This window comes from Cygnus olor, chromosome 1 (assembly GCF_009769625.2).
Source record: "Cygnus olor isolate bCygOlo1 chromosome 1, bCygOlo1.pri.v2, whole genome shotgun sequence".
NCBI classification, from domain to species: domain Eukaryota; kingdom Metazoa; phylum Chordata; class Aves; order Anseriformes; family Anatidae; genus Cygnus; species Cygnus olor.
Window position 1 is genome coordinate 14,310,092 of NC_049169.1, and position 15,180 is coordinate 14,325,271.

A 15,180-nucleotide genomic window follows, 5' to 3' on the forward strand; every position below is an offset into this window, starting at 1 on the left:
TAGACTTCCACTTTTCTCTTCCTTGGGAGTAGCAGAGTGTTATCTTTAGGGGATTTTTTTTTGAGGGAAGGCTTTGAGCAACATTGACATATTTGCCCTGAAAAAGGAACTTGACACTAAAAATTTCAGCTGAAGTAGTTGATTACAACTTGCACATGACTGATTAATAGGCTTTCAAAAGAAATGCTGGGCAGTCATTAATTTTAATCCTCTCTAGAATATCGTCATCAGAGAATTCCAAAGCTGTATTACAAGTAAAGGCCTTATGTAGGTGATGAGTTGACTAGTAATTCTTTTTTTTACCATTTCTGATTTTGATTCTACTTTTGCTTATAATGGAATGCTATAAAATAATTCCATTTAAAAAAATGAGTTAGTCTGGTATCTTTTTCTTACCTGGCATTGCAAGCATCTGCTGATTACTAGCTTTTCACAGATCATTCATTTTCATGCTGTTAAAACTGTTGGTGAACTTTGTGTATGAGTTCTTGAAATATTTGGCAGTATACATTTTGGGCTTTCAAAGGCAGGCATAGAGTAGCTAGTGAATGTTCTTTCTATGTTATGTCATTGCTTACAAAATGTTTTTTCTTTTAAAGATGGGGATACCAGCGCAACAGAGAGTGGTGATGAGGTTCCTGTGGAACTATATACTGCTTTTCAACATACACCAACCACAATTACATTAACTGCTACAAGAGTTACAAAGGTCAATGATAAGAAAAGGAAAAAAAGTGGGGAGAAAGAGCAGAACATAGCAAAATGTAAAAAAGTAAGTGAATGTAATTTCTGTTTTTCTGTTACAAATTATAGCTGTGTGACATCTCTTACCAAGAGACACTGGTTTTAAAATCCAGGTTATTGTTACTAGTATTTTACTACCTGGGTTTAGATTAAAATGTAATATTCTGTTGTACATGGTACAATCTTCATGCCTTTTCTGTTCTCAAAAAGTAAGATGTAGTAGCCATGACAGCTCAATTTTATAATTGAGATAGAATTTGTAAGGAGGAATTGTATTTTGCCAAACTGCTTAATACAGGTAGAGGTGAGTCAAAGCAGGCTTTGGATAACCAAAGAAGAATTGTCTCTTCAGTTGTGGTTTAAGTTCAGAAGTGGTTGTAGAATCACAGAATGGTTTGGACTTGAAGGACCCTAAAGATTGTCTAGTTCCAGCCCCATGCTGTGGGTAGAGAGACCTCCCACCAGACCAGCTTGCCCAAAGCCCCATCCAATCTGGCCTTGAGCACTTCCAGGGATGGGGCATCCACAGCTTCTCTGGGCAACCTGTGCCAGTTGGGTTGCTGCCCTATGTCCTGATATGACTGTATGTTCATTTATTTGAGTTGAAATTGTATGGAAGTGTGATGTCAGAAAGTTAGCTACTAAAATAATTTGGTAAAGAGGGTATTGTGATAATACTGTCTGGTTGAGAGCAACATACTTTCTATGTTAAGAAATAAAGTATGTGGGATTTCCTAAACTAATGAGTTGCTTTCTGTGATTAAGTTTCACTGGCTTGGATGACAATTTTGTCCTTTAAACCTAGGAGTGAGAAATAGTATTTCCAAAAAGATACCAGTAACTAAGTAAATATTGCCTTTTGAATGAAAGGTTCTGAATATAAATTTTACTACACTGTATTCTACTGGTTTTTGTCTTCTAACATAACATAAGATAACTTAAAGAATGAGATTTCAGAATGAAAGTGAATTTCACAGGTTCTCTGTCACCTGCTTCCCCCCTACCCTCTTTCAATAATTACTGCAGTAAAGGATATGGGCTATTCACAGACTTAACCTGCTAAGTAAAGGGTGTTCCCTAAGTAACTGTTGAGTTACTCTTCATTGCATTCTGAAATTCTAGAGTCATGTTGTAATGTGGGAGAAAGGCAGGGGTACATGGACTACTAGCACTGAAATCCAATGTGCACTTAGTTTGAAATGCTGATTTTATTTTTTTAATATATTTTGTGGAATGACCCACTGCCTTGAGATTTGAGTAGCTTGTCTGTTTTCTTCTTGCATGTTGAGAATGGTCCACTGAAGAGGAAATAATTGTTAATAGGTTTTGAATTGCATAAGAGATTTTGTATTTCCTCCTAAAAAAAACATAATTTTGTTTCAGGCATTTCGAGAAGGATCCAGGAAATCTTCAAGAGTAAAGGTAGTGTGATTCAGTGCTTTGTTTTTGTTATACACCTTAATTGTATGTTACTGAATGCATAGTCCCAAATACACTGATGCTTCATATTAAAGTACTAAAATACTCTTAATAATGAGTTATGTAGTTATCATAGTAATTTTATAGGTATAAAAAGCATGTTTTTGTTCTGCAAAGTTAACCAAAATAGCATAATGTGAACTTTTTTTCCCAAGAATACCTGATACTCAAGAGCCAGTGGAGGAATTGGGGCACTTCTGTGCTATGCAAGGGAACAAAGTTCCCACATGCTTCATCTGAGTTTAGTAACTCCAACTTATCAATAAATGTAAGCAGCAAAAGAATGAAGCGACTATGTTGCATTTGAGAGCTAAGCTAGCATTTCTGCTCTGTCATACACAGGTGTATCCATCTGGTGGGACTCTGTTTGCTAGTGCTGGCATAGTCTCTGTAATGATCAAGTGCTGGCATCGTTTAAGGAGTGGTGTTGGGATGTCTGCATCTAAGACTGAAATGTTATAGCAGTCCTCAAATTTTCTGTGGGAGAGATATATTCATGGTGTGAAAGCTAGATAGTTCCCATCGTTTATTCATGCTTGAGATAAATACAAGTAGGACACAACTTAAGCTTAAGTTACACCAGATATGACTGGGACTCGCAAGTATGAAGACAAAATAAGGAAATCAGAGAATAAAATCTCAATTTTGTCTTTATGAATTTGGTGTTTGTGTGGTTCTGTTTCTTTTTTTAAACTGCATCACTTTGTTACACTGTTTGTATGTATGGTTCCCTCAATGCACAAAATAAATGTTATTAGTAACAGGTAAATTAAAGTACTGAACTACTTGCTGTTTTATGAATGTTTAATAGTGTCTCTGCTCAGGTGGATAGAAAAGGGAGCGTTGGCTGCTGCTGTCCATAAGGAGCACTGGTTGGCTGCAGCCTGGCTGCTGTTTGTGAGGTCTGGAGGTACAATGGTACTTTCTTTGAAAGTGAAAGGACCCGAAGCACTGCAGAAGAAAATTGTTTAGTGAGGAACAGGCAAGGGGAAAAAAATGCTGTGTGCAAAGCCTGTAATGTTCGAGTTTGCAGCCTTTGCACCTTATTGTAGTAGAAGGATTCGTAAAGCTTTATAAGATGTGAAGCAGGAAGATGTAGCATAGCCCTTGAAGTTGAAAGTGGTATATCAAATCTGTGTGTAATTGAATGGAAGCTGGAGTTCTTTATATTTGCATATGTTCATAAAGTTGAGTAGAAAGGGAGATTTGACCTCCAATTCCTGCACTGTTAGATTCCTGATGCAGGGTAGTTCTGGGAGGAGACAATGTCAGTCTCCATGCTCATCCCGCTAAAAGCCAGAATCCCTGTTGAAAAGGAATGTATTCCTGAACATTGGTCAATGTTTATGAAATGATGCTGTTAATAAAAGGACAAATGTAATGCTATTGAATTCAGTGGAGTGCTCTTAAATAATATAGAAATTTAAATTGTACTTCCCATAGAGTGAACTTTCCCTTCCTGTAGCAGAGGGAAAAGTGCATGCAAAGTACTGTTATGACAGAACTCAATTATCATAGTTGTTATATATAAATTTAAATCAATGGCATACTCTTGCCTTTTATTTTGTAGCATGTTGTAGACATATTCTGAGTTTCTAGCTTACTAGTGGGAACCTTTCTTTCAATTAATAAATAAGTAAAATCTTAACCTTATAATAACTGGTTGCTTACTCTAATTTATAGGGCTCGGCTCCAGAGATTGATCCTGCTGACAGTTCGAACTTTGGATGGGAAACTAAAATCAAGGCATGGATGGATCGTTATGAAGAAGCAAATAACAACCAGTACAGTGAGGGTGTTCAGAGGGAGGCACAAAAAATAGCTCTGAGATTAGGCAATGGAAATGACAAAAAAGAAGTCAGCACCAGCAATCTGATTTTCAAACCTCCAGTAGAGGTAAGGAGCTGTGCCACATTGTGTCATTGTTTGTTGTGTGTTTTTACCATGACAAAGATAACCATTTAGATGCCTTAAAAATAAACAAGTAAATAAATTCATTCATTTCCTCTATCTTGTCTCACCAGATCTAAGCATCAGAGTTACAACAGCTTTTTCAGAGTTTCTAATTGATATTCATACATGTTGTATCGCTCCTGATTATAATCAAACTTACGTACCAATTTTCATAAAATAGTTAAAATGCTATACTAAGCCTGAAACCTGAATTGTCCTTTAAAATGTTTGTTGTGGAGGGAATAACACAGTAAACTTCCTTGTTACCGTTTCTCTGATGTGTAAGGAATATCAGGAATGGTTAGAGTAGAAAGAAGCATCAAAATTTGATATTTTTTTCTACTGTGTGTATCAACATGTTAATTGCATGTGTTTTTCTTGCGATGTGGTAAGTCTGTTCTGGATTTTTAGATATTCAGATAGAATAGAATTTCATTTTCATCATGAAGGATGTTGCTGATGGTAGGTGGTATCCCAGTACTGATGTTTGACTCTGTACTCTTGTGATCCTGTAATTTCTGGTTTATGAAGAAATTGTGCAATGTCTTTCTGTCTTTGACATCAGTTAATGATGAGCTTAAAATCAGAGCCATATAACAGACCTTAGCATTTTGTAGCAGAAATCTCAAGGAGTAGTTACTGTAGCAGATTAATAGAAGCATCTTTGCTTCTTTTCCTCAAAGACCATCATGGCATATGGGACAGCCTCCTTAGAGGAATATCCCTGCTTACAGAGCCTTTTGCCTACATAGAGGCTACTTCCTTTTTGATTGACGGTGACAGTTTTGAGAGTTCACTAATTGTCAGGGTATGTATTGGTTTTTAATTAAAAGACATCCTTCCATCTAAAGATACGGAAATGAGAAATTTGCAAACTTTCTCAGGTTTCTTTTTTATTATTTTGATATTTTCCTGTTCTGTTTTTTCCTTGAATGAATCATGGATGTCCTTGTATGTTTGCATGTTCTGTTTTGTTTGAAGGAATTGAAGCCTTTTGAAAGCATTATGCAAATGAATGCAGCAGTTCAACATGTGCTGACAGTTAAATGTACTGTGGGATGTAATACTTGAATTGTGAGAACATCTGTATGCTGTGATTTAGCTGTACTAGAATACAGAGCTAAGGCATTTTTTGAATCTAAGTTCATACCTAGTTGCATTGGCATGGGAACAGGACGGTTTGATCAAATTAGTCTGGAGGTTTAATTACAACAAAATTTTCAGTTCATATAGTGGTGTTCAGTGGTTGTGAAAGTATGATCTGCTGTTAATAATTTTCCACCCATTTTTGCCATTATTTCATAAATTAACTTCTGTCTTTATAGAGTTACGTGCAAAAAAACAAGAAAATTTTAAAAGCTGCCAAAGACTTGCCTCCTGATGCACTTATTATTGAATACAGAGGAAAATTCATGCTGAGAGAACAATTTGAAGCTAATGGATATTTCTTTAAAAGGTTTGTTTATTTCAAATACTTTGTAATAAGGTAACTACTAAATGGTCTTTTGCCAAACTTGTGCCTAAGATACAAGTGGGTCTTGATTACCAGTGGTGCCTTTCATTTCCTTGTTGTCTGATTAAAAATAATTGCAGCTGGTATCTGGTGTCCTCCACTCTCTTGTGGATATCATTATAGCTCTCTTCAGGAAATAGTTTCTTCCTTCTTTGTTCTTACCTGGCTAAAGGATTCCTGTGTTCTCAATTATGTAGATATGCACCTTAACCCAGGGATTGACGGGTCCTGCCATCCTAAAAGAAATAGGAAAGTAGTGGTAAAGACTTCTTTTGAGAGAGAGATTTTAATTCTATCAGGGTAAGAACAGAATTGAACGCAAGTCAACATGGGCTTTTTAACTGCCATGGTTCTCGAGTTGGTAGGTTACTGAGTAATGCATGGCTACTTCCTTCTTCCTGCAGATCATTGTCAGTGCTGCCATTAACTGCAGGGACACACTCACTTGGGACATTGCAAGAGGCTTGCTGGAGGAAGCGAGCGTAGAGCTTTTGCTCAGTAAAGACAGGAGGGTTCCCAGCACCTGTAGTAGCAGAACTTAAAGTATGTCTTGGCAGAGTGTTTAGATGCCCAGTTCCTTCAAGAAGGCTGGGTGTTAGTGGTATCGCAGGATCTAGACAGGGTGAAGTGGTTGTTTTTATTTTTTGAGGTGATTCTGTGAGGCACCTACATTTCTACTGGAGTTTCGTTTTAGAACCTGTTACAAGAAAAGCTTAATAAAGATGTAGATTCTTTACCTTGTCTCTTCCATGTTTAGCATTTGTTCCTCCCTTTCAATCCCATGCAGAAGAATTGCATTTAGGGCTGTGACTCAAACTTTCGGTAATCTGAAAATATATTTGGAGAACGTGAAGCTTGAAATACGAATGGGTCATTATCAGATTAGCCCGCAAATTCAGTGTATCTTGCCAACACTATTTCACATTAGTTAATTTTGTGTCAAATAGGCTGTATTTAGAATTTTTAAAAAAGCTCTGGTTTTCTTGTCTGTTTTTCAGGCCATACCCATTTGTTTTGTTTTATTCCAAATTCCATGGGCTAGAAATGTGTGTTGATGCAAGGACTTTTGGAAATGAAGCTCGATTCATCAGGCGTTCATGTACACCAAATGCAGAGGTGAGCATATACATGAAGTTAAATTAGGCTTATTTACTTTTAGATGTCCCCTTCCCCTTGATTTTTTCCAACTGATAATTTGAGCACTTCTTACAATTTCTATACAACAACAGTAAAACTTCATTGCAGTAAAATAATATTCTCTTTTACATAGGTGAGGCATGTAATTGAAGATGGAACGATTCATCTTTATATTTACTCCATCCATAACATTCCAAAGGGAGCAGAGATTACAATAGCATTTGATTTTGATTATGGAAATTGGTAAGTATTTGAGCACACTGTTCATTCAATAACATTTAATGCCTATTAGGTTGTGATGCATTCATGGTGACCTTGATTTTTGTATCATTTACTACTTTGTGTGCATTAATAATGCCGTGCTCCTTGAGTACTTACTTTTGCAGTGAATAGTGTATGTTTAGGCAGGGTTTCTTCTATATTTTTATTACTGAATATCTGTTGCTAATTTTAGCAATATTGTAGTTACCTATCAGTAATGCAGATAACAGGCAAACTTGGGTGAATATGAATAAACATGGACTATGAAAACTTCTCTGTATACAGGTGCCCCATAATGTGGGGAGAGCAGAAAAAATCTGGAACTACACAGTAATGCCCTATTTCATAGTGGCTCTGTAGTATAACGTTGGGAAGATGGTGTCTGGAATTTAGCTACAAATAGGGGATTAAGAACATTGAAAAATACTGAATGCTTAGTGCCTTAAATTCTGTAGCATAATAAACGTTTTTCTGAATATAACTGCTGCTCCTTTTATGATCTGGGGAAAACTGTAGTAAACTGCCATTATTTGTAAGAATTCCTTTGAAATGATAAAGGAAACTATCACTTAAGTTCTGCTTACGTACAAAAGAGCTGTTATTTAGTCACCTCTTTGAAATCTGATGGCAAAATAAGGCTTTTGAGGCTCATGTAGGCCTTATTATAAAGTAAGGTGTGTCGTCTCGTAATGATTTCTCTCGGCTAGTAGGAAGTGTTCTAGAGCACTGGTACATTGTGCAGGAACATCTCAGCTGACACCAGCTTCGAAAACTGAAGCATTGAAGAGTGTAATTCTATACGTGAAAATTATCAGCTTACGTGTTAGTTACAGTTTAAAAAAAAAAACAACTCTTTGCTGTACAGCCTAATCAAAATATGCTTTCTTGGATTTATTTACTTGTAGTAAATACAAAGTGGACTGTGCTTGCCTCAAAGAAAATCCTGAATGTCCAGTCCTCAGACGTTCTGAGCCTACCGAAAACATCAATACTGGATATGAAACCAGAAGGAAAAAGGGAAAGAAAGAGAAAGATGTTTCAAGAGAAAAGGAGACTCAAAATCAGAACATCACGTTGGACTGTGAAGGAGGAGCCACCAAAATGAAAATCACTGATAATAAGCAGAGGAAACTTTCTCCCCTCAGGCTCTCCATTTCTAATAATCAGGTATGGACACAGAAATGATTAGGAAGCAAAGCTTTTAAACACAAATATTCTAAAACTTTTGTGTAGTTACTAAAATAATTTTAATAAGTCAGTGAAAAAGGGATATGTGGATTTATAAAAAAAAAAAAAAAAAAAAGGATGAGTAAGCTGTTTAGGTCTTCTATATTATTCCCAGTTTTACTTAATGTTTGATTGGATTTAAATATTTTGGTTCCCTTACCAGTTTTAACTAGACATTTTTTTCCTCCAAATTTCTTTGTGCATCTCTGATGCAAAAGCCTCATGTCATGCTTTCAGGAGCTCCCAGGCCATCATGAAATGTAGATAACCCAAAAGCCACATTACTCAGAAGTGTAACATATTAAAACATAACAATAAATAGTACTGCTCCTCTAACAAATAAAACTTAAGCCCAGCATATGGAGCATTGGCTGCAGCTGTCTTGTAACTTGATAAGGAATTTAAATAGAGTTTAGAGAGATGGGAGGAAGAAGATACATTCTGAAGTTAGTGTGGTAAAGCTACTTGGTAATGCCATGGTAGTCAATTGTTAGATCTGTCTTTTTTAATGTCAGTATGAAGGAACTAATGAGAGAGAGATCCATGAAATTAATAATTAGCTTGCAGAGCAGCTGTTAAAGAAGTATTTCGCATGAGAGGATTGTTACCTTGGTAACTATCTTTGTTGTTGTAGGGAAAATGCAATTTAAACTTTCTTTGAATGTGGTGGCTTGTGATGATGATTTAAGGGGAGAGGGAGAGAGTTTTTGTTCTGGGAGGAGAGATTTTCAAGTTTTTCATCTTTCAGTGTCACTAGGAGCAAAGGAAATGCAGTGAAAATGAGCATGTTTGACACCCCCCTCCCCCAGTTTTCATAAGACAATCACATCGTTCTGTGGTTTTAGTAGCTACGTTGCTTTAAAATGCTTGGAAGTCCAGAAGGCATGGCGTGTGACTGTTAAAAGCGATCTGCAGAGGCAATATTTAAACTTTCCAATCTTACATGACTTTTTTGTTGCTTTTTAACTGGTATTTGGAACCTTCTCCTGGGCTTTTAGCATAGTATATAGCGCTTTGACAGAGCAGTCACAGGAGAACTCAATGTTTTTTCCAAACTGAACTTAACAATAAGAATTAAAGAATTAAAACAATACGAATTGTGAGGAGAATAAAGCTGTTAAACTGTGTATATAAATATAGAGGCCCAGTCAGTCAATTGATACCTTCTTTCCTGTGACGAAATACATAACATTAAGGTAAATGAAAGGATATGGGCAAATATGTTTTAAAGACAAATGCTAAGGAGTTCTGTCTGGTCACCTAATCAAAAGGTAAAATTGCATGTAGGGCTAACAAACTTAACACTCAAAGCTACTCTTTTGTGTTCTTTTCTCAAACCAAATAACCACTATTAGTTAGCTAAATTTTGTTTCTCTGTGGCATGGCACTGTTATTAAACTATAGTGAGATTGTAAATGGAAAATGTCACTTCAATGAAATACTCTGGAGCTGAGAAGAAATTCCATATAATAGTATGTTAACTTCTCCCTTTGACATGACAACATTCGTTGTAATGCCTTTTTTTTCCCAACGGATGTATAATGTAAGCTCCTAATTCTTTAACTCATTAAGAAGTGGCTGGATCAGTGGCCAGTGTTAGTGCCCAAAAGTTTCTGTTGGACTACAGGTTTAATTCTAATAATTTGGGGGTTGGGGGTGGGTGGGTGGCTGGGGATGGGACACCAAAATTTCAGTAAGATCAGTATGCTTAAGAAAAAGATACAGATGTGTCTAAGCTCAGATTGAAAAAGATCTAGCCGAGTGGTTATATTTACAGGTTTATGCAAAGGTACAAGTGGATGTCAGCTTTTTTACATTTTACCTTGATATATTGGCTTGGTTACTTTTGAAGTAGTGATCTGAGGATTCTTGGTTCTGTGTAGCTTTTAGTATTCCCTAGTTTGCAGGAGTAGTGGAGCTTCTGTAAAGCAGTCATTTCCATCTTTCAGGAGCCAGATTTTATTGATGATATAGAAGAAAAAACTCCCATTAGCAATGAAGTAGAAATGGAATCAGAGGAGCAGATTGCAGAAAGGAAAAGGAAGATGGTAAGTTGGGAAGCAAGTAGCTGCCTAAAGTTGTCACTAAGGCTTAGTGACACCTGCTCTTCCCATGCTAATTGCTGCCTTTCTGTAGGCGTGTAGAATCTGAGTATATATGAAGTCAGATCCTTATATGATCTTCAACTTCAAATGCAAGGCTTGCTATTTGAGTGAGAGCATTTCATCTGGCTTGATCGTTGCTTTCTGACAAAAATCTGCTTTTATCTTCAAATGTATATAACTTCCTATTGCTTTAAAAAAAAAGATGTCTGTAGAAATCAAGTAGAATTGATTTTCTTCACTCCTTATTATTGCACATTATTTTTAATGGCTGTTTTATAGATGGTACTAATTTTTTTTGAGTTCCCAACTTAAAAAGCCTCAGAAATCCTAATTTTCAGAGGTTGGTATAGAACAGTGTTATGAACACTGGTATTATGAAATGTGCTTTTGTGTTGGGCATTCAAAATGTGAGATGCTTCAAATAGATTAAATCAAAATCTTGACCAAGATGCATAATGCAATACTAGTATTTGGAACATTCTAAATGCTATCATTTTGTCTATGCTCACTTTTTGTATACAAATTTTTATTTGGAAAACCTTTTTCTTCTAACACTTCACTGCTCATGACTTTAAAATGTTCTACTTGTAACCACTCTTCTGAACAGACTTATTTTGCTTCTTTGTACAAGAGCATATCTAGATATGTGCAGCTTTTGCACATGCATTAACTTAGTAGGGAGAGAGATGAAGTCTTTCAGAAGTATGGTTCAAGACTTCTAACTTGCACCTGTTTGAGTGTCGGAACCAACTATTTTCTTGGCCATGAGTTTGTTGTAAAGACGATCTATCACTTTATGAATATTGCACACTGATTCAATTCTAAATGCTATTTCGCATGTCTCAGGTAGGTTATCTTATTTGCAAGTTCTCTTTCTGTATATTTCATTTTCTTTTTAACTTCCTTAACTTCCATTAATAGTTAACTGTTTATGTAGCAATTCAGGTCTGAGTTGGTGTCTTATAGACTAGTGTTGGTAGGCTTGCCTTCTATGAAGCTGTCAACCCAAAGACTACAAGCAGCAATGATTGAGCACAAGTTTGGCAAGAATTTATTGCTAAATCCACCAAATGTAGAGAGACAATTCTGATACTTCCCTCCCCACTCTTCCAAAACAAACAAACAAACAGCCAACTTTGGGGCTGTGTTCTGATGGTAAAATATGAAGAAACAGTCTTCTCTTTAAGAACTGGGTGTTTGTAGTGGTAATACAACCTGTTAACCTGCATTAAAAGGAAAGCATCATATTCTCATGTTTTTGTGTAACTGTGTGTGCCTGTGCTTAGATGTGTGTTAATATGGAAAACCACTTGCAATTAAGTACATAGACTTAGATGAGTTGCTGTTCTTTCTAGACCTTTCACAATTCCTGCTTGCTGTCCTGCTATTTTTGATACAGTTGTACCTGAATTGCACAGACTTGGGTGATGATTAGGCTTGTCAGGAGAACTAAAAATTTCAGAGAGGAAACATTGTCAACATTTTTTCTTGTTGTAATTTGTTATACGAATGTACGTTAAATAATGATCTCATTTTTTTTATCTTTTCTGACCTGAAGCTAAACACTATATAGTAGCACAGAAGGATAAATAAGAAAGGGAACTGGTTTTAGGGAGGAGAGAGTAATTCAGAGGTGTAGTGAATGGATGTTGTACATGGTGAGTTGCAGGTTGGTGGGGGAGGAATGTGGAAACAAAGATGAACATTTAACATCTTTCTGCTGTTGAATCAACAGTCTAGGAAATGTTATACTAAAACAAAGGGAAGTTGGCCTTCAATTTAAGGTTGGCCATGCTGCCTGCTGCCTTACTCCTCCACCTCCCCCATCTTCCCTAACAGGTTATTTACGCTATACACAGTGTGCGATAAGGATATTATCCTTTCGCTTTCCTTGAAGTTAGTCTTGTTTTTGTTTTCATATACTTAAGAACTGAAAAGTAAGTCATTAGACCTTCTACCTCTTCTTTATCGTACTGACACTCTTCACTGTTTTTCACTTTTTCAACTTCTTCGTTCCAGTGTGTTCTCTGTTGGTGAATTTTAAATCGAATAGCATTCAGTTTGATCCAGAGACTATATGCCATTATGTAATTCCTTTATCTCTATTGTATTTATATCATGCTGTGTTTAGTACAACACTGTTTTGTCATTGAATTAGTGTTTGCTTTTTATTCTCTCCTGGATTTAGCATATGATTACCTGCCAAGAGCTATTTTGTGCATAAAGACTTCAAATGACATTTAAAGTACTTTTTGTCTGCAGCTTAAGGCAATTGCTGCTGTGGCATCTTTCCTCTTGGTACAATCACAAGATCAGCATTTCAGTTGTCTGACATTATTCAATGTTGCTCATACCAGATGTCCTTTCAACATGTTTAGGACAAGTGTTCATCTTAATGTCCTGTTAATTACTTGGTATATTCAAAAGGATGTTTCATCAGGTCTGTAGACATCCATCTTTGATTTTGATATCTGAAAATTATTAGGCTAATTATTTCTTTGGCATTATTTTAAGATTCAAAATGACAGTGAGAGTTTTGTTCCATTTGCTGAACTGTCAACGTTATTTTAAAGCTTTTCTCTAAAGTTTTTATGACGGTTGACCATTGCACCTACTTTTTCATCAGTGTAATTGGATGATGTGCCATGCAAGTGGTAGGTAGCTCATCTGCTTTATCTAATGGCACTGCAGGTAACTGCAGTCTTTTTCAAATCTAACCAGGTACTGCTAGAGTGCAATTAGATGATTTTTTTGGTGAAGTGAGAAAGTAGATGGTGAGAAAATGAATTATTCGCACTAGAGAGGAATTATTGGTACTTAGCGTTAGCATGAGGCTGCTAGTTTTGGCCTTGAATTCTCGCTTTAGAAGGCTTTACGCTCCTGCTGTTCCGTGACCTGTTTACAGATTTTTGCCATTACTGGGTTTGTCTCTTGAATGCGTATGAATTCTGCAACTTGGTTCTTTTTCTTCATTAAAGCATCCTCTGGATCTTCTGAATAATTCGTATCAGTGTTGCATAAAAGCTTCTGCTTTGTTTCCATGACATTTTACTTTGCCCTCACAGCTGTTAGTTGTGAATGCGTGCAGTACTTACGCAGAAGGGAGTAATGCCAGGCACAGGCAGATGGGGAGATGAGTTGCTGGAGAGCAGCTCTGCAGGAAGGGGTTTGGGGGGTGCTGGTGACAGCAGGCTCAGCATCAGCCACAGCATGCCCCAGCAGCCAAGGGGTTGGGGTGCATTAAAAGCACAGGCAGCCAGTGATTCTCCTGCTACATTTATGGTTGGTGCAGCCTCACCTTGAATATTTCATGCAGTTCTGGGCTACACGATATAAAAAGGACATTAAAGTCCTTGAAAGCCTCTAGAGGAGGACAACAAAGCTTGTACAAGGGCAGGAAGGCACGTCCTGTGAGGAGAGGCTGAGGACACTCAGAACAGGAGGCTGAGGGGTGGCCTCATTGCTCTGTGCAGCCTCCTGAGGAGGGGACGTGCAGAGGGAGGTGCTGGTCTCTGCTCCCAGTACCCGATGACAGGATGGGGGGAATGGCACAGAGCTGCACCAGGGGAGGTTCAGACTGGACGTCAGGAAAAATTTCTTCATAGTGAGAGTGACCAAACACTGGAACAGGTTTTTTACAGAGGTGGCTGATGCCCCATGTCTGTCAGTGTTAAGTGACGTTCGGGTAACACACTTAATGTTTTCTTTAAGTAATAGCTAGCCCTGCAGTGGTCGGGCGGTTGGACTTGATGAATTTTGAAGGTCCCTTCATGAAACTGCCAAAAACTGCAGTGGAATCTTTGAACTACAATATAGCACACGACAAATAGCACACAACAAGTGCCTGTGGAAAGCGAGCAGTAATCACTTTTTTTTTGTTGTCTTCTTAAGCAAACTTCAGGCTGCTTCAGTATATTTACCTTCTGTTAGTAGGGGGACTTTATTGAGAGCAGCCCTGAAGAGAAGGCCCTGGGGGTGCTGGTGGATGAGAAGCTCAACATGAGCCAGCAATGTGCGCTTGCAGCCCAGAAAGCCAACCGTGTCCTAGGCCGCATCAACAGAAGCGTGGCCAGCAGGGTGAGGGAGGTGATTGTGCCCCTCTGCTCTGCTTTCGTGAGGCTCCTCCTGATGCCCTGTGTTCAGCTCTGGGGCCTTCAGCACAAGAAGGACATGGAGGTATTAGAATGAGTCCAGAGGAGGCCATGAGGATGACCAGAGGGCTGGAGCACCTCTCCTGTGAAGACAGGCTGAGGGAGTTGGGGTTGTTCAGCCTGGAGTAGAGAAGGCTGCAGGGAGACCTTTACAGCAGCCTTCCAGTGCCTAAAGGGGGCCTGCAGGAAAGCTGGGGAGGGACTCTTTGTCAGGGGTGCAGTGATAGGACAAGGGGGAAGGGCTTTAAACTAAAAGAGGAATAGATATCAGAAAAATTCTTCACTCTGAGGGTGGTGAGGCCCTGGCACAGGCTGCCCAGAGAAGCTGTGGATGCCCCATCCCTGGAGGTGTTCAAGGCCAGGCTGGATGGAGCTTTGGGCAACCTGGTCTGGTGGGAGGTGTCCCTGCCCATGGCAGGGGGTTGGAACTGGGTGGTCTTTAAGGTCCCTTCCAACCCAAACCATTTTGTGATTCTATGACATCCCTAACTCAGAATCATTAACCACAATTTTATTAACCTGAAAGGAGGATGAGTACCGTGTTTAAAAATAAAATCAGGCTTATTTTTATTTTGGGGAAGTGTAGCAAACCACTATTAACTAATAATTT

General features: G+C 37.9%; 1 protein-coding gene across 9 annotated transcripts in view; it reads left to right on the forward strand.

Annotated features, from left to right (window-relative positions):
- KMT2E (lysine methyltransferase 2E (inactive)) overlaps positions 1 to 15,180 on the forward strand; it is a 67,675-nt gene that overhangs the window by 32,644 nt on the left and 19,851 nt on the right. For 5 of the 9 annotated variants that reach the window (XM_040544585.1, XM_040544581.1, XM_040544582.1 and 2 more), the window contains exons 7-14: positions 600 to 772; positions 2,128 to 2,166; positions 3,907 to 4,119; positions 5,502 to 5,632; positions 6,688 to 6,805; positions 6,960 to 7,069; positions 7,993 to 8,254; positions 10,264 to 10,362. In XM_040544585.1, coding sequence (XP_040400519.1) covers positions 600 to 772; positions 2,128 to 2,166; positions 3,907 to 4,119; positions 5,502 to 5,632; positions 6,688 to 6,805; positions 6,960 to 7,069; positions 7,993 to 8,254; positions 10,264 to 10,362 — 1,145 coding nt within the window. The remainder of the gene's footprint in view (positions 1 to 599; positions 773 to 2,127; positions 2,167 to 3,906; positions 4,120 to 5,501; positions 5,633 to 6,687; positions 6,806 to 6,959; positions 7,070 to 7,992; positions 8,255 to 10,263; positions 10,363 to 15,180) is intronic. The other 4 variants (XM_040544588.1, XM_040544584.1, XM_040544586.1 and 1 more) reach the window with 1 other exon arrangement.